We start from the raw sequence: 27,681 nt of genomic DNA on the forward strand, positions 1-27,681 counted from the left end.
TTATGAGTAACATTTAAAAGTTTTTTTAAATAAACATTTCAAAAATATATTCAACTTTCCAAAATATTAATCTGAGAATGGCGCCCCTTGGTGTGAAGCTCTTTTTATACTGATTTCAAAATGATATACGGCAATTCAAAATTTTTATTTTGGGACAGTGCCACATCCTCCTTCTGACAAGGCAGGTGCAAGGGTACGTGTCCCCTACACCTGCCTCCTGACAAGGCGGATGTAATGGCATGAGTCTCCCATATCCATATGACAAGATGGATACAGGGACGTGAGTACTCTACACTTACCTCCTGATAAGGTGGGTGTGGGGGTATGAGTCCATCCACACCCACTTTCTGACATGGTAAATGTGGGGATGTAAGTACCCTACATTGGCCTTTTTACAAAAGCAAAACAGGTACAAAACAAATCCTCCACACCTTCCTCCTGATAAGCCAGGTGCAGGGATGTGAAACCCCACACCTGCTTCCTGACAAGGCAGGTGCAAGACTGTGAGACCCCCACACCTGTCTCTTGACAAGGCAGGTGCAGGGACGTAACACCCCCACACCTACCTCTTGTAATAGTTGAGACAAAAATTCGGTTCGTCGTGCAGGATTGTCAAGTTCAAATATTAATGTTCTAGAATGAAGAAAGATCATCAGGTTGAAATAAATAATGGTCCAGGATTGACCATGATTATAAAGATGCATGTAATAATTATCTAGAATTAACCAATATTATTAGGTTGCAGGACGTAACACCCCCACACCTACGTCCTGACGCAAGTGCAGGGATGTGAGGCCCCCACACCTGCCTTCTGACAAGACCGGTGCAGGGAGAAATACTTTTGAAATCACTTGAAAAACTACTAAAGAAAGAATATTTATATTTTTTTGTACTTATAGCTCATCGTACAAGACACGAAATACACTTGGGCATTACAGGGTTATTTTTCTAGTAATAATAAGGTTAAACTAATCTATGTTGAGTAAGAATAGTCTTAAGTTTCTAACAGCAAGATTAAATGACAGTGTTACTGCCTGGTGAATGATCCTTAGTAATTTGAAAAGGTTTGTCAAACACTTTTTCTGTTCCTGGAGTGCGTGAAGACACGTATATCTTATCTGAATGAAATTAAATTTAAAATTAACAGAAATATTCAGACGTTGAGTTACAATTTTCAGGAATGAAACAGTTAGTTTGATCAGTTGGTTCTAGCCAGGAGGCATCAAGACGGAGTGACCTGACGACGTTCTCAGCAATAAACAGCTCCTGGGGATCTGGATGCCTCTTCCTCATCAGTATCCACAGCATCTCTGAAACAGTAATGATGAATTATGTATGACTTAACGGGTTGCCATAACGGAGCTCTGACTGTACAATAGCACCGTCGCGATCGTTCACCGTGTGAATATAAATATAATTGTTAGTTCCGCTTTCCTGGTACTCATAAGATGTGTAGGCAAAAACGTAACAAGTGAAAGAATATAATTTTGTAAGCAGAAAATACAGGAAATAATTGTTTTAGAGATGATATTTGAATAAATACATTATTAATTGCTAATTTAAAAGCAGTTAAAAAAGTCCTTATATTATACAGATAGTGAAAATGTAAATTATCATTAGTCAGCTTCCGTGTTTCACGGGAATTACCTAGATTATTCTAGGTCACTTCTGTATAATTCATCACTGATATGTTCCTCTCATCAACGAGCCTTAAGAGCCATTGTACAAATTTTCACTGCTGTCTCTAAAGTCATTTGTAGATTTCTTGAATAAAAATGACTTCGGAAAACACCTGGTTTTAGTGGTAAGAAAGTAGACCATATATGTCCCCAGCTCAGTGTTTCTTTTTCACAGTTGAGGTAGTGTCCCCAGCCCAGTGTTTCTTTTTCACACAATTGTAGTGTCCCCAGCCCAGTGTTTCTTTTTCACAGAATTGTAGTGTCCCCAGCCAAGTGTTTCTTTTTCACAGAATTGTAGTGTCCCCAGCCCAGTGTTTCTTTTTCACACAATTGTAGTGTCCCCAGCCCAGTGTTTCTTTTTCACAGAATTGTAGTGTCCCCAGCCAAGTGTTTCTTTTTCACACAATTGTAGTGTCCCCAGCCCAGTGTTTCTTTTTCACACAATTGTAGTGTCCCCAGCCCAGTGTTTCTTTTTCACAGAATTGTAGTGTCCCCAGCCAAGTGTTTCTTTTTCACAGAATTGTAGTGTCCCCAGCCCAGTGTTTCTTTTTCACACAATTGTAGTGTCCCCAGCCCAGTGTTTCTTTTTCACAGAATTGTAGTGTCCCCAGCCAAGTGTTTCTTTTTCACACAATTGTAGTGTCCCCAGCCCAGTGTTTCTTTTTCACAGAATTGTAGTGTCCCCAGCCAAGTGTTTCTTTTTCACACAATTGTAGTGTCCCCAGCCCAGTGTTTCTTTTTCACAGAATTGTAGTGTCCCCAGCCCAGTGTTTCTTTTTCACAGAATTGTAGTGTCCCCAGCCAAGTGTTTATTTTTCACACAATTGTAGTGTCCCCAGCTCAGTGTTTCTTTTTCACAGTTGAGGTAGTGTCCCCAGCCCAGTGTTTCTTTTTCACAGAACTGTAGTGTCCCCGCCCAGTGTTTCTTTTTCACAGAACTGTAGTGTCCCCGCCCAGTGTTTCTTTTTCACAGAACTGTAGTGTCCCCGCCCAGTGTTTCTTTTTCACAGAACTGTAGTGTCCCCGCCCAGTGTTTCTTTTTCACAGAACTGTAGTGTCCCCGCCCAGTGTTTCTTTTTCACAGAACTGTAGTGTCCCCGCCCAGTGTTTCTTTTTCACAGAACTGTAGTGTCTCCAGCTCAGTGTTTCTTTTTCACAGAACTGTAGTGTCCCCGCCCAGTGTTTCTTTTTCACAGAACTGTAGTGTCCCCGCCCAGTGTTTCTTTTTCACAGAACTGTAGTGTCCCCGCCCAGTGTTTCTTTTTCACAGAACTGTAGTGTCCCCAGCTCAGTGTTTCTTTTTCACAGAACTGTAGTGTCCCCAGCTCAGTGTTTCATTTTCACAGTTGAGGTAGTGTCTCCACCCCAGTGTTTCTTTCTTACAGGGGTGGAAGGGGCTGTCTCCAGTCGAATGTTTTTCTCTGTCTGATATATGATATATTTACATAGATCAGCTTTGTAATAGACACATACATAGATTCACTTGTGAATGCTGCAGAGGTAAATTAACCGGAGACACAGATACATAGGAGTGATTGCACACTTAACTGGAAATTTAGAAAGTTGAGACAAAAATTCGGTTCGTCGTGCAGGATTGTCAAGTTCAAATATTAATGTTCTAGAATGAAGAAAGATAATCAGGTTGAAATAAATAATGGTCCAGGATTGACCATGATTATAAAGATGCATGTAATAATTATCTAGAATTAACCAAGATTATTAGGTTGCAACTGAACAATCTTGGATCAGGATGGACCAAGATTATCAAGTTACAAATGATCATGGTCCAGCATGGACCAACATGTAAGTTGTGAATTGCTGTTGTCACAACATCAACTTGACAGTGAGCACATGCGTGCAGTGATCATGGTGCCTGCATACATGCGTGCAGTGATCATGATGCCTGCATATATGCGTGCAGTGATCATGATGCCTGCATACATGCGTGCAGTGACCATGATGCCTGCATACATGCGTGCAGTGATCATGGTGCCTGCATACATGCGTGCAGTGATCATGGTGCCTGCATACATGCGTGCAGTGATCATGATGCCTGCATACATGCGTGCAGTGATCATGGTGCCTGCATACATGCGTGCAGTGATCATGGTGCCTGCATACATGCGTGCAGTGATCATGGTGCCTGCATACATGCGTGCAGTGATCATGGTGCCTGCATACATGTATGTGGAAGAGACTATATACTTACGGGTATTAATATATGACATGTCTAGGCAGGCCCAGGCGATGGCATAATTCACATAGTCAGTGCTGAGAACCCAGTAGTTGCCTTTGCTTCCAACAGCACCCATCCCTAGAACTGTAAACACTTTAATTACATTTTAATTATTGATTATGATAATAGACATGGGGAAGCGCTCAACTCGTAGGAGTCATTGAGTATCAAGGAAATAAAAGCTTATATGTAAGTAAATGCAAAGTAGCTACAGTTCCTTGGATCAAGAGCCATTTGCCAGCAGCAAGGCGCTCTCCTTGATGATATCCTAAGCTCAATATATCATTATCATTCCAGAAGTATTGTTTGAAATAATTTTATTAAATAAAAAGCAAGCGCTAAATCTGTATGGGAGAGATGAATGTAAGTTAGGATGATTATCATCATAATTCTCTCAGTGGGACAGTTCACGTTCAAGAGTCATTATTATTAACGTATTTATAAAAAAGATCACTAAATTCGTATAAAGTGTGAGGATGTGTAATGGTGAAGTAAAGTCGTGGAACAGGACTTCAGGACTTCATCAGAGACCCTCAGAATGATCACTAGTCTCACCACACTGATGCAGCAGAGACCCTCAGAATGATCACCAGTCTCACCACACTGGTGCAGCAGAGACCCTCAGAATGATCACCAGTCTCACCACACTGGTGCAGCAGAGACCCTCAGAATGATCACCAGTCTCACCACACTGGTGCAGCAGAGACCCTCAGAATGATCACCAGTCTCACCACACTGGTGCAGCAGAGACCCTCAGAATGATCACCAGTCTCACCACACTGGTGCAGCAGAGACCCTCAGAATGATCAGAATGATCACCAGTCTCACCACACTGGTGCAGCAGAGACCCTCAGAATGATCACCAGTCTCACCACACTGGTGCAGCAGAGACCCTCAGAATGATCACCAGTCTCACCACACTGGTGCAGCAGAGACCCTCAGAATGATCACCAGTCTCACCACACTGGTGCAGCAGAGACTCTCAGAATGATCACCAGTCTCACCACACTGGTGCAGCAGAGACCCTCAGAATGATCACTAGTCTCACCACACTGGTGCAGCAGCCACCAGGGGCAGTGACAGCCATCACTGCACTACCCTCAACAGTGACACATTTTCCCTCCATTAAACAACTAAATTTTGCAAATTGGGGAAATATCCTAACTAATGATATAGAAAGAAAAGGAAGAGCTGGAGACAATCAGATTCGATCTTAGGAAGACGAATATTGCTCAAATTCCTCGGATCCAGACGCTTTGATCGTCAAGGTCACACGCTTCCTTTGAAAGGAATATTATAGACATAAAGAAGCAGTGACCAGCAGGAGTGTTGCAGCTCCCGGGGGGAATAAAACATAAACAAGTATCGTACATGTAAGGAGTACTTTATACACTTGAATTAACAGGCAATCGTCTACACAAAAGTATTGCTATGAGGGACTATCTGAAGTAAGGGCTTAGATAGGCCTACAGGGAATGTAAAAACAGGCAAAATAGCTAAATAAGAGTTAAGAACATATGAGAAATGAGATTAAAATAAATGTGTAAACATGAAAAAGATATAATAAACTAACAAATTGAAAATGAAAACTGGAATGAAGCGTAGTTTAACTTTTATTGAAGATCTGTAGTCTTTTTTATCATAGCTGGCACTGGACAAGCACCTAAAGTCGGTTCCTGATCAGCAGGGCTGTGGCTCGTACGTTGGTTTGCTTGCAGCCTGCAGCAACAGCCTGGTTGATCAGGCTCTGATCCACCAGGAGGCCTGGTCACAGACCGGGCCGCGGGGGCGTTGACCCCCGGAACTCTCTCCAGGTAAACTCCAGGTAATAACTGTTGTGTTGTGACTTATTCTCAGAAAGATATGTTACAGGATTTACAAGATTCGTAATGTAAAACATAAATTATTATTATTATTATTATTATTATTATTATTATTATTATTATTATTATTATTATTAAAACTAAGCACTAAATCCACAAGGGTCATACAGTAAAAGACATGAAGACGTTGGAATATTTTAAACTCACAATATTAAGCAATCAGAGATGAGGATCTTGGAAAGCAAACGCTAAAAGTTACTGGTATTTACTTACATAATAAACTGCTGTAATTGAGGGAAAACGTGGCTTGGCCGCTGCCAGGACTGACAAGCGCAGCCTCTCCTTCAATAGTGTCCCAGACACTGCCCAACCTGAAACACTTTGTTACTGTACATAGCTTACTGACGTGTTCACAATATTTCCAATACTAACCACAATGTTGTGTACTGCTGAGTTATTATACGTGTGGGAAACACTACGATGAAATTTTCCAACTGAAAAGTTGCGTTTTATTATTTTCTTGAATATATCTTACTTAAGTTATCCATAGATAATAGTATACTAGTTTAGTTAAAAGAAAATATTAAGCACAAATTGGTTATATTTCGTTAAACATCAGAAGGAAGGTGTGTGTAGTATGAAGTAAATGTTAAGAGGAAAGTTGAAGTTGGTGCAGTAATAAACTTACATCAAAGATGTCATAAAGAATCATCATTGACGTGGAACTGTCAGAGAGGAGAGCAGAACGAGGGAGCCAGAGAAGGACGATAAATGAACTCCACGTTAGAGTGTCAGGAGACATACCATGTGTCAGAGAGAAGTACCAGGAGTCCCACCATGACATACTCATGTACCAGTCATATGTCGCTGATAGGCAGAACTCAATCCTTGTTTGACTAAAAAACAACTTGATTGTTGATTACACTAATTAACAAAAAAAAAAAATCTTTACCAAATATATTGCAAGGTATTTAGGGTATTTTGGAGTTGCTGAATTCGAAAATGTCAGTAGGTTTTTCAGATTGGCTTAGATTTGTAAGATATTGCATAACTACTTACAATTAACAAGAAACTTAGCCATAACGTGTGTATATGTATATGTAGTGACAATTTACTATATTTTTAATTAACAAATCGGCCGTTTCCCACCATAACTTTCATCATTCACTCCATCACTGTCTTGCCAGGACTCAAGTCCGGCCTGCCGGGTTCCCTGAATCCCTTCATAAATGTTTCCTTGCTCACACTCCAACAGCAAGTCAACTCCTAAAAACTATTTGTCTCCACTCCTATCTAAAACACTCACGCATACTTGTTGGAAGACCAAGCCTCTAACACACAAAACCTCCTTCACCCCCTCCCTCCAACCTTTCGTAGGACGACCCCTACCCCGCCTTCCTTCCACTACAAATTTATACGTTCTCCAAGTCATTCTATTTCGTTCCACCCCGTCTAAACGTCCGAACCACCTCAACAGCCCCCCCTCAGCCCTCTGGATAATACTTTTAGTAACCCCACACCTCCTAATTTCCAAACTACGTATTCTCTGCATTATATTCACACCACACATTGACCTCAGACATGACATCTCCACTGTATCCAGCCTTAACCTCGTTGCAATATTCACCACCCATGTTTCACACCCATATAAGAGCATTGGTATGATTGTGCTCTCATACATCTTTCTCTGTGCTTCCACAGAAAATGTTTTTTTTGTCTCCACAGACTCCTTAGTGCACCACTTATATTTTCCTTCCCTCATCAATTCTACGATTCACCTCATCTTTCATAGACCCATCTGCTGACACGTCCACTCTCAAATATCTGAATACATTCACCTCCTCTATACTCTCTCCCTCCAATCTGATATCCAATCTTTCGTTACCTAAATTTTTTTGTTGTCCTCATCACCTTAATTTTTCCTATAATCACTTTTAATTTACTTCTTTTACATACCTTTGAAAACTCATCCACCAACCTCTGCAACCTCTCTTCAGAATCTCCCAAAAGCACAGTGTCATCAACAAAGAGCAACTGTGACAACTCCCACTTTGTGTTAGATTCTTTATCTTTTAACCCCACACCTCTTCCAAACACCCATCTATAAATATATTGAATAACCATGGCGACATCACACATCCTTGTCAAAAGCCTACTTTACTGCTCTTTACTGTTTTCAGTAACCCACCTCCTATTCCATACATATGAAACATCTATTTTTGCCCCCCTATCCACCCTATTAGACACCTTTTCCAAATTCATAAATACTATTAAAAACCTCTTTAACCTTAGCTAAATATTGCTCATCTATGTTACACTGTAAACACTTAGTTTACACACCCACCCTTCCTAAACCCTCCTTGTTCATCTGCTATCCTACTCTCCGTCTTACTCTTAATTCCATATACTTCACCAGGTATTCTCAACAGACTTATTCCCCTTTAATTTTACACTTTCTTTTGTCCCCTTTGTTTTTATACAAAGGAACTATGCATGCTCTCTTCCAATCCCTATCATATCCTTTTCCATACATTTATTAAATAAAAGAGCTAATCATTCTTAAACTACATCCCCACCTACTTTTAACATTTCTGTCTTTATCCCATCAATCCCAGCTGCTTTACCCTCTTTCATTCTACCCACTGCCTCACGAAATTCCCCCACACTCACAACTAGCTATTCCTCATTCCTACAAGATGTTATTTCCTGCCAAATACACGAAATCACAGCTTCCTTATCCTCCTCAAAGTTTAAAAATTCCTTAAAATATTCCCTCCATCATCCCAATACCTATAACTGTCCATCTAACAACTTCACCACTCTCTTAATCTCTCTTTTTCCCCCTCCATATATTCCTCCCTCCTTGCATCACTTCTGTTTTGAAAAAAACTCTCATATGCTAACATTTTCTCTCTTTACATCATCATTCCACCAATCGCTCTTCTTCCCTCCCGCACCCACTTTCCTGTAACCACAAACTTCTTCTGAACACTCTAACACTACATTCCTAAACCTACCCCATACATCTTCAACCTCATTGCCTGTACTCTCACTAACCCATCTATCCTCCAATAATTGTTTATATCTTTCCCTAACTCCCTCTACCCTTAGTTTATAAACCTTCACCTCTCTCTTACTTGCTGCTTCCATTCTCCTTATATTCCATCTACCTTTTACTCTCAGTGTAGCTACAACTAAAAAGTGATCTGATATATCTGTGGCCCCTCTATAAACATGTACATCCTGAAGTCTACTCAACAGTCTTTTATCTACCTATAAATAGTCCAACAAACTACTGTCATTAAGCCCTCTATCATATCTTGTATTCTTATCTTTTTTTTTTAAATATGTATGACCTATAACCAAACCTTTTCTATGCAAATTTCAGTCAAAGGTTCCTCATTATCGTTTACTCCTGGCACCCCAAACTTACCTACCACACCCTCTCTAAATGTTCCTACTTTAGCATTTAGATTCTCTACCACAGTTACTTCTTTACTTGGTTCAAAAGTTTCAACACACTCGCTTAACATTTTCCAAAATCTCTCTCTCTCTCCTCTACACTTCTATCCTCTCCAGGTGCATACACGTTTATTATGACCCACTTTTCACATCCGACCCTTATTTTAATCCACATAATCCTTGAATGCATACATTTATATTCCCTCTTCTCCTTCCATAACTGATTCTTCAACATTATTTCTATCCTTTCCTTAGCTCTAACTCTCAAATACTCCTGAGTTAATCCCATTTGTTTCTCCACAGTGAAACTCACCTACCCCCTTCAGCTTTATTTTGCTTAGAGCTAAGACATCCCACTTCTTTTCATTCTTAACATTGCCAATCATCTCTTTTTTATCATCTACACTACATCTACGCATATACAAACATTCCAGTTTTATAAAAAAAATTCTTCTCTTTTTTAGTAGTTTATACAGGAGAAGAGGTTGCTAGTCCATTGCTTTTGGCATTTTTGTTGCTTCCTATGACACGCATGGCTTAAGGAGGAAAGATTCTTTTCCACTTCCCCATGGAAATAAGATGAAATAAAGGAGAACAAGAACTATTAAGGAAAAAGTACAAAACCCCAGATGGAGTGTGTATATATATGCTTGTACATGTCTGTGTGTGACCTAAGTGCAAGCAGAAGCAGCAAGATATACCTGTTATCCTGCGTGATTTTGAGACAGAGAAAAGACACCAGCAATCCTACAATCATGTGAAACAATTACAGGCTTTCGTTTTACACTCACTTGGCAGGACGGTAGTACCTCCCTGATGTAACATTTAACGACAGGAGTTGTATCAACAACGACAACATGACATTATTGTAACCTTTACTTTGCTTTTTTTTTCTTCACGAAGAGCTTGTTTAAACAGTCCAAATGCAGTTTGCTAGATTCGTGGTGAATATTCTTTGCAAACGAAAGAAAAAATGACAGATTTTGCTTATTTTGGAGTGGCACTTGGAGAACAAGACAAGTCTCGTAAGCATTCTGCACAAGTTTGCAAAACCTGTGTAGAATGCTTATGACAGTGGAAAAATAGACAAAGGAAAAGTGTAAACTTGGGTGGGCCTATAGTGTTATTTCTGTATGGTGAATGAAAAAGGTTACAATCGATTCAAGAAAATCACATTGGAATATCCTGATTTGGAGTCAGCAAGGAGACCTGTGCCACACAGTGAAGACGGTCACATACCAGTGTTTACAACACTGCCTGACCTTCCATTGTCAGATGTTGAAGAAACTCAGGGTTTAGGATGTGACACAGGTGATAGCAGTTCTTCCGAGAACAACTTAATGATCTCATATGTGACCTCAGTCTGTCAAAGGAAGCATCTGAACTTTTAGCATTCAGACTAAAAGAAAAGAACTGTCTACAACAAAAAGTTAAAATAACTTATCGGACAAGAGAGGCTCAACTACTCCCATACTTCAGCCAAGAAGAACTTGTATACCGCAGTAACACACACACACACACACACATACATGCACACACACACACATACACACACACACATACACACACACAAAAATACACACACACAAAAATACACACACACACACACATACACACACATGCATATATATATATATATATATATATATATATATATATATATATATATATATCTATATCTATATATATATGTATATATATGATCACCAGCCTTCAGCAGTGGTTGCAAGCCTCACTTCCGGTCAGGCTTGGGGGGCTGGGAGTACGCAGATCCTCCCAGATTGCTCTACCAGCTTTCCTATCTTCTTCCATAGTATCAAACGAGTTGATAAGACAAATTCTTCCTGATAACTTCAGTGACTCAGTAGGAATACAGGACCCTAGCTATGCCAGTGCCATCACCGAATGGGAGACTCTTGCTGCTCCAGCACAAAACCCTATTGCAGCACTGGCTGACGAACAGTCAAGCTGGGATGGCCCGATTGCTGAAAAGGTGCTTACCAACATGCTCAGGGCTGCAACATCAGATAGGGAGACTGCCCGTCTCCAGGCTGTGAGCACACCTCACTCCGGGGACTTCCTCCAAACAGTTCCCATATCGGCAATGGGAACGCAACTCGACCCTAAGACCCTCCGTATTGCTGAGGCTCTGAGCCTTGCTGCCCCAATTCACACAGAATATACGTGTATTTGCGGCGAAGTGTAAGCAGACCAATACGGTCTACATGGTCTTAACTGTTCCAAAACCAAGGGTTGGCATGCAAGACACAATGAGGTCAACGACATCATAAAGAGAACCCTTGCTACAGCTGGATGCCCAGCCGAGAGGGAGCCCCGATCACTAGCAGCCAACAATACCCACAACCCAGCAAATCACTCCGACAGGATCACCATCTATCCTTGGAAGAATGGCAAGCTCTTAGCAAGGGACTATCCCTGTGTGTCCACACTGGCTGACACCTATATCCATCACAGTGTCGGGCGACAGGGAAGAGCTGCTGACCACGGGGAGGAGTACAAGATCAGCAAGTACAGGGACATAAGCCAACAGTATCAATTTGTCCAAGTGGGATCAGAGACCTTGGGATCATGGGGAAAAATGCCACACGTTTCCTTAAAGAATTGGGCTCCAGACTCATCGACACCACCAAGGACCCAAGGACAGCCACTTTCATGTTCCAGCACCTCAGTGTGGCCATCCAGAGGGGAAATGCTTGCTGCATACTTGGCTCGCGTCCGGCTTCGGAGGAACTGGAGGAAATTCATGATCTTTAACACATTGTACCATTGTATTCATGTTTGTGTTTTCTGTAAATGCATTCTGTTTATTAATAAATATTCACATAGAACCTTGAGTTTTCCCTGACGTACGTTTATTGTCTTCTATGAGGATGAGGGTCCCCAATCCAGCTAAAGAGGTATATGTCGTGCCGAATAGGCAGAACTTGCGATCTTGGCTTAAATAGCAACGCTCATCTTGCCATATAGGACAAGCGAAAATTTGTGTATGCAATAATTTAGCCAAAATCATTCTGAACCTAACGAAAAAAATATATTTCACTGTGTTTGTTTAGTATTAAATTATTGTAAACAAATCTAAAATATATTTAGTTGGGTTAGGCTAAAATAAATTGTTCTTGTTATAATAAGGTTAGGTAAGTTTTATAAGATTCTTTTGGTGCAAAATTAAAAATTTTTACATTAACATTAATGAAAAAAATATATCTTTAAACGTATAAGAAACTTTTTTAGAAAGGACTTAATTTTAAATGAGTTCTTGCTAATTGACCAGTTTTACATATTCGGCACGACATATATATATATATATATATATATATATATATATATATATATATATATATATATATATATATATATATATATATATATATATATATATATATATATATTATATATGTAATAATAATCGCGAACAAACGATACTAGACGAAAAACACAAATGGGGAGTTGAATGCCTTTCTTGTTGGAAATCAACACATCATCAGTAGCTGGCAAAATTGCTGCAAAGAAAAAGAAGTCCATGTAAATACGTTCAGGAGAACGTATTTACATGTATACACTGGTATACCAGTGCCCCTGGTATACCAGTGCCCAATACCCAGTGCCCGAAACACTGAATATTAAAGCATTAGAATACAACCAACCCACAAGCACTGCTATTGTAGTAAGTAATAATCTCACTAAAGTAGCTTTAGTAATATAACAATTATCAAAAATTTCTTGAGACTTCGATGTGATGTACAAAATTTTACATTCTGAATATAGATTTATCTGAAAATTGTCATAGGAAACTTCCGCACATTTAAAAAACGGACTCACCTGAGTGAGTCCATAGAACTCGCCCAGAGTTTGTCTATCCCACAATTTTTTTTCTTTTTGAAGTATATTGTATTCTAGCATCAACCATGGAATTTCCTTCGCAATAAATGCAAGTTTCTCAGATCCACTGCATTCATTATTATTTGTTATATATAGTGTAATACCCGTGTCTATTATCTAACATTCCTATACTCCTAACTTCTATGTTTAAAATCTGATTCAATCTCGGCGCTGCTCTCTCATGTTGAAAACACTTTGTAAAGTGGTATCACAACTTTCCTTTCTTGACATTTGTGAAGGATAATAGTCCCAAAACCATGGTTACAACAGCACACAAATTGTTCCATCTGGACAAGGACGGAACAAAAAATAACCACAAGAAATTTGCTTCATTCTTTAATAAAAAAAATTGATAAAATTAACTCACACAATCTGCTCGTTGAGGACACCATAGAATCCGTTCCCTTTATCAGTGAAGGTAATAGCATTACACCGGCCGCCATACTCGTATAGGGTAAAATATCTCTTGATTTCGTACCATTTACCCAGGAACTGTGGAGACAGTAAAGAAATTGAGAAATACAATCAATATTTACCTAATGGATTCACTGAAGTGCTAAAAAATGTACACAATGATTTGTACTGTACATGTGTATTGTTAAAGAAATATAAACATCATATGCTCATGTACGACTACACACAAACTGTGCCAGAATGGAAAAGTACAGAAGACAAAGGACCCAGGAAAATAAAGAAATTAGTCGAAGAGCCAGAAACGAGTATGCGCTGATAAGGAGAGAGGCTCGGCCACATAAAGAGGAAGACAACAGTCAAGGACCAGGTGATCAGACTGAGGAAGGAAGGTGAGGAGATCACACGAAACAACCAAGAAGTGTGTGAGGAGCTCAACATGAGATTTAAGGAAGTATTTACAGTGGAGACAAAAAGGACTTCAGGAAGTCAGAACAGGAGGGTACACCAACAAGGGATATACCAACAAGTGCTGTATGAGATAAACACAACTGAGAAGGAGGTGATGAAGCTACTAAACGAACTTGATGCCTCAAAGGTAGGAGAGGGGTCAGAGACGTTGTGTGTGCCTCTAGCAATAATTTTTAACACATCCATTGCAACTGAACAAACACCTGAGGTATGCAAAACGGCAAATGTAGTCCCCATTTTTAAGAAATAAGACAAACACGAGAAACTAAACTACAGACCAGTCTCACTGACGTGTATAGTATGCAAAATCATGGAGAAGATTATCAGGAGGAGGATGGTGGAGCACCTAGAATGGAATAAACGACAACCAGCACGGATTCAGGGAAGGAAAATCTTGTGTCAAAAACCTACTGAAGTTTTATGACAAGGTAACTGCAGTATGACACGAGAGACAGGGGTGTGTAGACTGCATTTTTTTTGGACTACAAGAAGACCTTCGGCACAGTTCCTCATAAGAGATTAGTGTAAAAGCTAGAGGATCAGGCACGTATAACAGGAAGGGCACTGCAATGGATCAGAGAATATCTGACAGGGAGACAACAATGAATCATGTTACATGACGGGGTGTCAGAGTGGGCGCCTGTGACGAGCGGGGTTCCACAGGGGTCAGTCCTAGGACCAGTGCAATTTCTGATATATGTGAATGACATGGCGGAAGGGATAGACTCAGAAGTATCCCTGTTTGCAGATGATGTGAAGCTAATTATGAGAATTACATCGGATGAGGATCAGGCAAGACTACAAAGAGACCTGGACAGGCTGCACGCCTGGTCCAACAACGGGCTCCTAAAGTTTAACCCCTCCAAATGTAACGTCATGAAGATCGGAAAGGGCAAAGAAGACCGCAAGCAAAGTATGGGCTAGGTGGACAAAGACTGCAAGCCTCACTCAAAGAAAAGATCTTGGGGTAAGCATAATACCGAGCACTTCTGAGGCGCACATAAACCAGATAAGTACTGCAGCTTATGGGCGCTTGGCAAACCTGAGAGTAGCGTTCCAATACCTCAGTAGGGAATCGTTCAGACACTGTACATCGTTTACGTCAGGCCCATACTGGAGTATGCAGCACCAGTTTGGAACCCACACCTCGTCAAGCATGTAAAGAAATTAGAGAAAGTGCAAAGGTTTGCAACAAGACTAATTCCAGAGCTAAGGGAAATGTCCTACGAAGAAGGTTAAGGGAAATCGGTCTGACGACACTGGAGGACAGGAGGGTCAGGGAAGACATGATAACAACATACAAAATACTGCGAGGAATTGACAAGGTGGACAGAGACAGGATGTTCCAGAGATTGGACACAGAAACAAGCGGCCACAATTGGAAACTGAAGACTCAGATGAGCCAATGGGATGTTAGGAAGTATTTCTTTAGAGTTGTCAGGAATTGGAATAGTCTGGCAAGCGATGTAGTGGAGGCAGGAACCATACAAAGTTCTAAGACGAGGTATGATAAAGCTCGTGGAGCAGAGAGAGAGGACCTAATAACGACCAGCGAATAGGCGGGGCCAGGAGCTATGAATCGGCCCCTGAAACCACAAACAGGCGAGTAGTTGATTAAAGATTTGTGGGAGTTTTGTTGTAAAACACAGGCGTTTCTCTAGTCGTTCCGATGTAAGTGTTTGAAGGTGTTTGGATATCTCGCCCAGAGATAATTGGCTGCAATTGCTGCAAGGAATTATCTATACTCCTGTGGAGGATTGAACCTGGTGTTGTTCCTTACTAGTGATGGCTTTGTGGTGGATGTAGAGGTAGATATATCTTATCCAATACAGTATTACATTTTCCTCTACAATCTACATGCACCACAGTCAAAGACATCATCAGACACCACCAGGTTGTGTTGCTATGACAGGACACACAAGTTGTGTTGCTATGACAGGACACACAAGTTGTGTTGCTGTGACAGGACACACAAGTTGTGTTGCTATGACAGGACACACAAGTTGTGTTGCTATGACAGGACACACAAGTTGTGTTGCTATGACAGGACACACAAGTTGTGTTGCTATGACAGGACACACAAGTTGTGTTGCTGTGACAGGACACATAAGTTGTGTTGCTATGACAGGACACATAAGTTGTGTTGCTGTGACAGGACACACAAGTTGTGTTGCTATGACAGGACACACAAGTTGTGTTGCTATGACAGGACACATAAGTTGTGTTGCTATGACAGGACACACAAGTTGTGTTGCTATGACAGGACACACAAGTTGTGTTGCTGTGACAGGACACACAAGTTGTGTTGCTATGACAGGACACACAAGTTGTGTTGCTATGACAGGACACACAAGTTGTGTTGCTGTGACAGGACACATAAGTTGTGTTGCTATGACAGGACACATAAGTTGTGTTGCTGTGACAGGACACACAAGTTGTGTTGCTATGACAGGACACACAAGTTGTGTTGCTATGACAGGACACACAAGTTGTGTTGCTATGACAGGACACATAAGTTGTGTTGCTATGACAGGACACACAAGTTGTGTTGCTATGACAGGACACACAAGTTGTGTTGCTGTGACAGGACACACAAGTTGTGTTGCTATGACAGGACACACAAGTTGTGTTGCTGTGACAGGACACACAAGTTGTGTTGCTATGACAGGACACACAAGTTGTGTTGCTGTGACAGGACACACAAGTTGTGTTGCTATGACAGGACACACAAGTTGTGTTGCTATGACAGGACACACAAGTTGTGTTGCTATGACAGGACACACAAGTTGTGTTGCTATGACAGGACACACAGGGTGTGTTGCGTTAACAGGACAAATAACCGCAGTCAGTAAGTTTTTATAAATATTCACCATTTTAAACTCAGTTTAATATCTTCCATGTGTAAAAAGGTGCATGACGTGGGTTTAAATGTACATGATATAGTTTTAGTTGTACGTAATGTAAATTTATATGTAGATGATGTAGGTATAAAAGTACATTACGTGGGTTTATACCTTAAAAGTCTCTCTAATTATTTAGCGGTTCAGAGAAGTAATAATCCTTCATGTAAATTATTATTAGTAAATCAGAGGACATGAAGCCCAGTGAAATGCTAAAATAGTTTAACACATACTATCGTTGAAAGTTTGAAGCCAACCACAGGAAGCATTCTCAAGTTATCCAACGAATCCAAGTTTTCATTAACTTCTTGTGTAATTACAAAGTTGTATCAACAATGTATAAACTTGTAGAACATGATCTATTTCATGAAATGCATCAGCATTGATGGTTTGAAGCCAGTCAGAATAGTCATTCTTTGTTTGTTGAATGGAAATCAATTTCACAATTTAATGAGAGAGAAATTTCTACTCAGGCAGCACAATAAGAGGGTAAAGTCTGCTTTGCAGAAGGTATACCAGCACTATAAGTTTGAGGCCGATCAGAAAAGGCATTCTCCAGCTATGGCACGGATTCCAGCAATTCCAAGTTTTTATCCTATTTAGTAAACAAAAAAATGAAAATGCCAGTACATAAACTTAAATGGTAGTATTATTGTTCAGATGAAGCATCAGGTATTAAATACTGAAGCTGTTCAGAAGTAGACACAAATCTATTTAGCCTGATATTGGTGGAATAAATATTTCATACTATTTTAAATGTAAAATTGGCAAAGGTGGACCTACACTCTTGAATCTCACTATCCACCGTCGTCGAAATAGGGAGCAGCACCTTTGTTGAGTGTTTGAAGCTCTGCTATAGTGGTACCTGGAAGTTATCGAAGCCAGTCCAGGGATCTAGGAACACGTTCTAAAACTTTGATAGTAAGACACCTGCACATGCCAATACTTTTAACTCTTACCCGGGTTACTCTACACCAGCGATGAAAATCCGCAGCCGCTCTAATTGGGTCTCGTGTTATGAATGAGATACAAACGAGACTTTGGAAGAAGAAGGAAAAATGGCATAAAATTTCTGGTAACCACTGATAGGTCACCCTTTATGGATACTAAGTCTGGAACCCTCTCGTCTACCTTTACTCTGGTAATGTTTCCGATATCTTCTGTAGTCAATTCCATCTACAGATTCAAGTGAAGAATACAAAGACACATTAACCTGACTGGAAAAATACACAAACCCTCATAACCTCGGTCCGACTTGGATGGTCCAGGTCGGACCGAAACGTCGTCATAAGTTTCTTTCTCGTGTGTGTGGGTTGTTTGTGGAAAATTCAAGTGTTCAACAAGTGATGTAGTGGAGTCAGGATCCATACATAGCTTTAAGAAGAGGTATGATAAAGTTCAAGGAGCAGGAAGAATGTCCCAGTAGCGACCAGTAAAGAGGCGGGGCCAGGAGCTGTGAATCGACCCCTGCAACCACAACTAAGTGAGTACAGTTCTACTTACCAAGGACACATTAAAGCTGGTGAAAGCAGTCTGTGGAGGACAGTGGAAGAGGAAGAAAATCTGCATTGCTGTGTGAGGTATGAGCACCGCTACAACCACCAGACTTACACTCCGGCCCATCACTGACATCATACCTGTAATATGTCCTGCAATTAACACATACTCTAATGTCATAATCAAGGACAAACGATAAATGATGCATAACAGGTACAGGTGGGAGATGACTGATACCTCCAGGTCTTTCGTGTTGCAGCCAATAATTTTTAAAGAGCTTGCAATGTTGCACATTGTGTTGCACAGGTGTGTCCATGACAGCAGCTACCAGTAGCATCTCACTAGGTGAGTTGTCACCCCTGAGTGAAGCATCATCTCACTGTATACCATATAAAATGTGCTTCTCTTGCCTCTTCTTCCTATTCCTCTGAAGATGGCTGCGAAAGCACATGAAAGTCCTCAGATTTTTTCCTATTTTCATTGGTATATATGTCGTGCCGAATAGGTAAAACTTGTGATTTTGGCTTAAATAGCAACGCTCTTCTTCCCGAATAAGGCAATCGAGAATTTGTGTATGCAATAATTTTGCAAAAATAATTTTAAACCTAACGAAAAAAAATTATATTTCATTGCGTTTGATAATTATTAAATTATTGTAAACTTATCTAAAATATATTTAGTTGGATTATGCTAAATTAAACTGCCCTTGTTATAATAACATCAGGTAAGTTTTCTAACGTACTTTTGGTACAAAATTATTATTTTTTTACATTAACGTAACTGAAAAAAATGTATCTTTAAATGTATAAGAGAAAATTGTAGAAAGGACTTAATTTTAAATGAGCTCTTCCTAATTTACCAATTTTACCCATTTGCACGACATTGATATTATATATACATATATATATATATATATATATATATATATATATATATATATATATATATATATATATATATATATATATATATATATATATATATATGTCGTGCCGAATATGTAAAACTGGTCAATTAGCAAGAACTCACTTAAAATTAATTCCTTACTAAAATTTTCTCTTATACGTTTAAAGATATATTTTTTTCATTAATGTTAATGTAAAAATTTTTAATTTTGCACCAAAAGGAACTTAGAAAACTTACCTAACCTTATTATAACAAGAGCAATTTATTTTAGCCTAACCCAACTAAATATATTTTAGATTTGTTTACAATAATTTAATACTAAACAAACACAATCAAATATATTTTTTTCTTTATGTTCAGAATGATTTTGGCGAAATTATTGCATACACAAATTTTCGCTTGTCCTATATGGCAAGTTGAACGTTGCTATTTAAGCCAAGATGGCAAGTTCTGCCTATTCGGCACGACATATATATTCAAAAGTGAGCAAACACTGCTAGTTGAAACATTAATTATGCACTACAAGTCAGGTAATTAACTCTGATCCACCAATAAACGCTTTAGAAAATCAGAAAAAATCTATGTAAGCGTCGTCAGATCTTAACACAGACTACTTCAACACAAAGTACAAGTTAAAATAATTAAGAAGCTAATAACAAAGGAACTCTTCTGACCGTTCATTGTCCAACAGAGCAGCTTCTCTCTAACGGTACAGGAAGAGAGAGAATTCCATGGAATTTGACTCTCAGTCTTGCTGAAGAGCGAGGTGTCTGGGGTTTACTTCCTCTTATGGCTTAGAGATTTGTTTACAATTTTTGTTTCCGCGGTTTGTATGCATGTAATATCTTTTGATGTAAACCTACACTACCTAGGAAAAATTAGAATTGCTAGAATAATGCGTGAAGGTGCTGGTGTACCCAGTTTTGCGGGAAAGATGTGTCAGCCTCTGACCTGTAGTCTAAAACTCGATTATATTCTGTGATATTTCATTCAGCTATTAATTTGCATGAAACAACTTTCTCAGTTTTTAAGCAGTCAAAGCAGCGATTAAAATCTCTCTCATGAATAAATAAAACATTAAACTCGTGCCCAATTTTAACGCTATATGGAAGAACACAAACATAATATTAGAAGTGGGCAGGCGTTTGGTGCTCAGTTTATTCGTGTAAGATTTTAATCGCCTCATTGATTCGTTAGAAAATAAGTTGTTACATGTAAACGAATAGTTGAGTAATATATAAGAGAAACGAGTTTTATAAAAAATCTGATCCCAATTTGAACTTGATTCAATGAATTTATAAACTAGATTCATTCACAATAAATTCAGTGTGTGAGAATTTTGAGATAGTAATAAATCAGTTCACCTTTACCTGACAAGTCACTCTTTACCTGACAAATTACCATTTACCTGACAGCTCTGGGTTGAGAATAAGTCTTACAATAGGCTGTCTGGCTCATATTCTGACCGCATCTAAGAGACAGATGAATTTATTGATTCTCTACTATGTATAACTATTGTTTGCTTTATTTCTTTTATTATTCCTTGAGAATGTAGTTGAGAGGCCAAGTAACTGTTTATAATTCCATTACCATCCATTGTGGTTCACTACATATACCAGACCACCTGGGAGATTAAGCAGATGTACACGACCGCAGTTTCACTAGTGCCGTTACTGCTTCTGCGCCAGAGCGCGCTGCAGTGCTGGCTTACAGATATTTCAGTTGGAAAAGCCCCCATTTCAAAAAAGGTGCATGAAATAATTTCCCTGTTGCAGCGTCCATCAGAGATTGCCATGTTTGTGCTGATGCCTTCAGTCATCCCTGATCTTATCTAAACGAGACTATGGTGACCAACTATATTCTTCAGCTACCCAGAACTCTTTCTGAACTTGATCCCTTTCACCATCAAAGGATTAGGTTCGTGTCTTTGGGCTTTCTGATCTTCCTCTGGAAAGAGTTTATATGCAAAGGTGACTGTCCTATCTTTCCAAGATCGACGTGATGCTCCTTGTTTCCACTGTTTTATCATCTTGCACGACCTTTACGACCCTTTCACGCATAAGATGGTAACGGATATTGGTGTTGCTATTTTGTTTAATCGTCGGCGTATTTATTTCTCCCCATTCCTTTCCACATTCCCTCTCCATTGGTTAACCTTAATTTACTTTCTCCTTTACGTTCGTCCTGCATCTTACTTTTTCCTCCCTCCTTCAAAAGTTGTGATAATTCACGTTTGCTCCTCGTCACTTCCGTGTGTGAATGCCCACTTGACTCTTAAAACTTCACACCATGGCTTGTTGTAGTGTTTTAGAATCTCAGGTTAAAGTGTTGAAGAAGGAGGTTCTTCTGCTTCAGGAGGAAAATAGGAGGCTGAAACTTCGCCTAGATGGGTTTGGGAGTGAGTGTGAGATAGTTGGTGCTGGTAAGGAGGAAATGGTCACCAGAAGTGATAGTGGCAGCCGCATTAAGTGGTAAGTGGTTCACAGTTCAGGAAGAAGGAAGATAAGGAGGGTTAACAAAGAAGTGAAGGTAGGAAATCGATTCTTTGTTCTCCAAGATGAGTGTACTTCAGTGGTTAGTGATATTAAAGGTACCTCTGACTCTCCTGCTAATCAAGGTGAGAATATTCTGATTGTGGTAGACTCTCAGGTAAGATATATGGACCGTGCTTTTTGTAACAGAAATAGAAAAGTCAGACATTGGGTGTGCCTCCCAGGAGCTGGTGTTGGTGATAGTCAGCAGGTTGGATAATATTATGTCAGCTAATGGGAACAAGCCCATTATCTGTCTAAGTGCTGGTGGAAATGACATTGGGAAGGGCAGGAGACAGAAGCTATCGGATAAGTACATATCAGCCATAGAAGTAATCATGTTTCAGGGAGGGATCCCTATTATATGTAGAATATTGCCAAGAAAGGGAGTGGGCAATGAATGGATGTCTAGTGCAACTGGTATAAATTGCTGGCTAGACAGGTACTGCAAGGAACTTGCAGTCCCACTCATTGATAACTGAGACAAATTCTAAGGCAAACATGATATGCACGCAAAAGACTCGGCAGACGATGCAACATCCCCCCAATGAAAAGCAGGAGTGTCACTAGCACGTTAAGAGGCAACACAATAAGTGTCAGGGGCCCAAGACTGTTCAACTGCCTCCCAGCATACATAAGGGGATTACCAAAAGACCTCTGGCTGTCTTCAAGCAGGCACTGGACAAGCACCTAAAGTCGGTACCTGGCCAGCCAGGCTGTGGCTCGTACGTTGGACTGCGTGTAGCCAGCAGTAACAGCCTGGTTGATCAGGCCCTGATCCACCATGAGGCCTGATCACAGACCAGGCCGCGGGGGTGTTGACCCCCGGAATTCTCTCCAGGTAAACTCCAGGTATACAAGGGATGGGATTCATCTCTCTGGGGTTGGAGTGGTTGCATTAGTCAGTTCAATTCAGGGGGTAATTGATGACTTGTTTAGGACTTTAAACTGATAGATTATAGAGGTATGGGTGTTTGTGGGAAACAATCAGGCTACAGTATTATTGTTGGAAACAGTAGATATTACCGGGATACCTCAGGGATATGTTTAAAAGACAATATTCAACAAAGAGAGATAGTAGAGGGCAACGAGTGACTAGCTCCCTTAATTAAGGTTTACTATACAAATAGTAGGAGTCTAAGAAATAAGATAGATGAGCTAAGATTACTTGCAAGTGCAGGTAATATAGATATTATTGCTATAACTGAGACCTGGTTCAACTTGAAGAATAGAGAAATGCCTTCTGAATGCAGCATACAGGGTTATAAACTATTCCACACTGATAGGGTCAACAGGAAGGGTGGTGGAGTGGCGATGTATGTCAGAGATAATTTAAATTGTTGTAGCCAAACAGAATCTGTTTGGCTACAGTTTCTCGAGGGGCATGAAAAATTAATTTTGGGTGTGATTTATAGGCCCCCAAACCTTGATAGGGAGTGCAGTGACCTGCTATGGGACGAAATTCATAAGGCGTCTAGATATGAAAATTTTGCGTTAATGGGAGATTTTAACTTTAGATAAATTGACTGGAGCAATTTGACAGGAAACCTTGAGTCTAGTGACTTTCTTGATACGGTTCAGGATTGCCTTTTAAAACAGTTTGTGACAGAACCAACTATAGGAAACAATCTGCTTGACTTGGTTCTTGCCAACAAAGATTCACTAATTAATAATCTTGAGGTTAATGATGAGCTTGGGGAAAGTGATCACAAATCACTTAGTTTCAATATATCATGGAATTACCCAGATAACTGCAATCAAATCTCTGTCCCAGATTTTCGCTTGGCCAACTTCATGGGACTGAAAAATTACCTGGGTGGGCTAAATTGGGATGTCCTGACTATTGGTCAGGTAGCTGGTGTTGGTTGCCAATATGACATTTTTCAGAACATAGTTCTAGCTGCTCAGTCAACTTTTGTTCCGAGTATTGAAATTAGATTTAATAAAAATAATCCCAAATGGATGAACAAAAGATTAAAACATCTCATTGGTCAAAAGAAAAGCATTTTTAGGCGTATCAAAAGAGGGGATGGGCAGTTAAGAAATCAATATATTCAGTTAAAGAGAGAAATAAAAAAAGGAATAAGAAAAGCAAAAAGGGATTATGAGGCTAAGGTCGCAAGGGATTCAAAGACTAACCCAAAAGGGTTCTTTCAGGTATACAGAAGTAAGATTAGTGACACGATAGGCCCACTTAAGAGTAACCTGGTCAGATAACTGACAGTGATATGGATATGTGTGAAATTTTCAGTACCTACTTTCTCTCATTTTTTACTCAGGAAGATACTAGCGACATTCCTGAAATAATAGATTATGTAGAACAGGACGATAATAAACTATGCACGATTGCAGTAACTAGTGACATGGTCCTCAGACAAATAGAGAAACTAAAACCTAACAAATCCCCAGGTCCTGATGAACTGTTTGCGAGTGTTTTAAAGGAATGTAAAGAGGAACTTGGCAAACTTTTGGCTAATCTTTTCAACACATCACTACAAACTGGCATAGTGCCTGATAAGTGGAAAATGGCAAATGTAATACCTATTTACAAGGCAGGGGACCTATTTACAACTATAGACCAATAAGCCTTGCCTCTATAGTGGGAAAGTTTATGGAATCAATAATTGCCGAAGCAATTCGTAGACATCTTGATAGGCATAAATTGATTAATGAATCTCAACACGGTTTTACAAAGGAGTGTTCCTGTCTTACGAATTTACTTTCTTCACTTAGGTGCTTGAGGAGGTAGATCATGGTAATGAATATGATATTGTGTATATGGACTTCAGTAAGGCTTTCGATAGAGTTTCTCATCATCAGAGACTTTTAAGGAAACTTAAGGCACACGGAATAGGAGGAGAATTTTTTTCCTGGGTAGAGGCATGGTTGACAAGTGGGCAGCAAAGAGTTTGCATAAATGGGGAGAAATCAGAATGAGGGCACGTCACGAGCAGTGTTCCACAGGGGTCAGTGTTGGGCCCCTTGTTGTTCACAGTTTACATAAATGACATAGATGAGGGAATAAATAGCGACATAAGCAAAGAGGATTTGCCTGGGACCAGAAGTACTTGTACATGATTTGCAAAGGAATGATCACAGGTGTGGTTGATGATGAAATGGCTGATCTTGAACCAGGTCCACCGTGTGTGTCAAGGTGGAATACTTATGGAGTAGGAGCCTAAGGCTGTATGTGGCAACATCAAGACCCAGTCAGGAGCTGAAAAGAGTCGTCGTTATGATTTTTAAAGTTCAGTGCTCCAATGTGGTTCTACATCAAGGTGCACCCTTATGTCAGACACGGTCCAAAGAACTTCTTCCAGTCACTGTAGTTTATGAGACAACTGAACAGTGAAAGAAAGAAGATAGTAAAGAAGACTGTCCAAAGAAATTCTTACTTTTCTCTCATAAATCAGCTGCTTCATGGTATATGCGCTGATGAAGACATAACTTTGAGAGACAAAGCTGTCTCAGTGATAAGAAAAGTTAGAGAAGACAATCACCAGACAGCAGGAAATACTGAAAGCTCTGATGAATATGGAGAAGATTCTGCTGATGCTGTTGACGAGGACTTGTTAATCAAAACTGGTGATGATGGCAGTGAAAATGATGCGTATGACAATGTGGCTCCTATTGTTAACTCATCAAAAGTAGTGATTCCCAAACTAAAGTGGCAAGCAAAGAACTATCATTCCATGATTGACTGGAAGACTGAACTCAAAGCTGAGCCTTCTTTCACTGCTTCTCTATCAGATCAACAGGTTCTGAAAATTATTGAGACTCCACTGGAGGTGTCCAAGTGGCCAAACAACACTCAAGCTGTCGAGAGAGGGATAAAATTGATGACTGAATCTTTCACTGAAGTGGCTGGACAGAAGGCAAGAGATGGATATATCAGGCATAGAATATTTTCCAGGAAAGTGATGCCCAAGTTCCGTACCAAGAAAGACTTCACTTATAACTTTTAATAGTTTAAAATTAAATAGTTTATGATTGATATGACCCATGTACATTTTATTATAAAATCTTTACAACCAAAGATGATATAAGCCATGTGCACTTGATTATCCTGAATACCAATAAATCATAACTAATTGCTTTCAATGGTGTTTGCTGTGACCATACAAATAATGCCTGAAAAGTGCAGTGTGCATCACTAAAATTTGTATTTTTTCAATGCTCCCTTAGCTCCAGCATAATCACGGATCAAGTATCGGTCACATGTAGCTACCAATTTGGGGAGTTTTGCTCTGTTCTGCTGTGAGCTGCTGGCAGTCAGATCACTCAAGACGTAGTCAGCATCAGTATCGACATAAGGGATATCTCTGGCATCATTTAAATTATCGTCAGAATCAGAAACTTCTCCAGCTGCTGGTTCACTCTGTCTTTTCTCCAGCTGCTTCCTGGCTCTGGCTGCATCCTGCTCCTCCATCCCCTTACATCTTGACAGGAGGCAGCAGAACAGAAACAACTACATATATCAAACAACTCGTTCATATCTTCCTGAAATGTAGCTGTTTTGGAGACATTTTTGTTCTTAATAAGTTCTATTCCTCTACTGTACAATTTTCTCAATCTTTCCTCAATAGTATTCTGGCTGAGAATAGCAACAGTCTTTCTGTCCCCAATTAATTTCTGCCATAGTTCAGAACAATCCTTAGCTGCTATCTTGATAATCACTGAAACATCAGTAAACTTTCCTTCATCACATTTATATCACCAGCAGTTCCTTAACATATCGCCTTTGTACGGAAGTTTGTTCGCTGGAAGAACACTGTCATGGCCAAACAATACATGTTCTGTGGTTTTCCTGGTTAACATTGTAGCCATATCAATAGTAAATTATATAAGTAATCAGAGTATCTGAAAAGAGAGAAAGTTAGTTAATGTTTATAAGTACTACAGAGTACATAGATACAGTACATAAAACACTGCTCGACGCTACTCAGTAATACATATTCCAAAATTTCAATCACCAATGCTGCAGGTTCAACCTCAATTAATAAACTTCATATTTGGCACTGAATCTAAGATGCACATAAGGAACAATGCCTGAAGAGTGCAGCTTTGCCCAAAATTTCAATGCTCCCTAATGCTCTTAGCACCTTTTTTTAAGCCTATCTTCCATATTTATACTTCAATCATATCTTCCTCTTCTATACGTCTTTCAAGAAAGTGTAAGTTCTAGATTCTTAACCTATTTTTTGCATTACAAATTCCTAATTGAGTTGATTAAATTTGTGATCTTTCTCTGTATGTTCTCTAATGTATTGGTAACCATTCTGTAATATAGAGGCTTGACCTGAGCTGCATAATGATGTATAGAATATTAGAACATCCATGAAGCTCATGTTTCTGATATAAACTTCTTGTACTTCTGATGTAAATCCAAGTAGTGGCTCTATAGTTTTGTTTACTATGACTCTCAAATCTTTTTCACATTCTGTATGATAAACCTCTGCATCACCTACTTTGTAAATGTAAGAGTTAGTATTTTCTTTTCTATTTATTAGATCTTTGTATTTTCTCGCATTGAACTGTGTCTGCTACTTTTCGGACCACGACATTATTTTTTCCAGATCTTCTTGTAATTCCGTGATTTTTTCTCTATTATTCGGCTTATTTTTGAGTCATTCGTGAATTGACGTGTGTCACTTAATATTCAATCGTCAAAATCATTTATGTAGATTATGAACAACAAGAGGTGCAACACTGATCCCTGTGGAACGCCCTGAGGAATGAATATTTTGGCTTGGCCACGAGATAATTATTATAATAAAAAAGAAACGCTAAACCCAACTCTGGTCCACGAGAAGTTACCTGAAATAACATGTGCTGCCATTTTAAGTCTTCTATGTGGGATTCAGC

General features: G+C 39.6%; 1 protein-coding gene across 1 annotated transcript in view; it reads right to left on the reverse strand.

Moving 5' to 3' along the window:
* Positions 1-863: 863 nt before the first annotated feature.
* Positions 864-27,681, reverse strand: part of LOC128701832 (apolipoprotein D) — a 46,367-nt gene continuing 19,549 nt past the window's right edge. Inside the window, exons 2-6 of the mRNA XM_053795753.2 lie at positions 18,386-18,519; positions 13,468-13,592; positions 6,012-6,109; positions 3,889-3,999; positions 864-1,310 (exon numbers count right to left, since the gene is read on the reverse strand). Of these exons, the coding sequence (XP_053651728.1) occupies positions 1,141-1,310; positions 3,889-3,999; positions 6,012-6,109; positions 13,468-13,592; positions 18,386-18,517 (636 nt within the window). The 5' untranslated portion in view covers positions 18,518-18,519 and the 3' untranslated portion in view covers positions 864-1,140. The remainder of the gene's footprint in view (positions 1,311-3,888; positions 4,000-6,011; positions 6,110-13,467; positions 13,593-18,385; positions 18,520-27,681) is intronic.

This window comes from Cherax quadricarinatus, chromosome 69 (genome assembly GCF_038502225.1).
Source record: "Cherax quadricarinatus isolate ZL_2023a chromosome 69, ASM3850222v1, whole genome shotgun sequence".
Lineage (NCBI taxonomy): Eukaryota > Metazoa > Arthropoda > Malacostraca > Decapoda > Parastacidae > Cherax > Cherax quadricarinatus.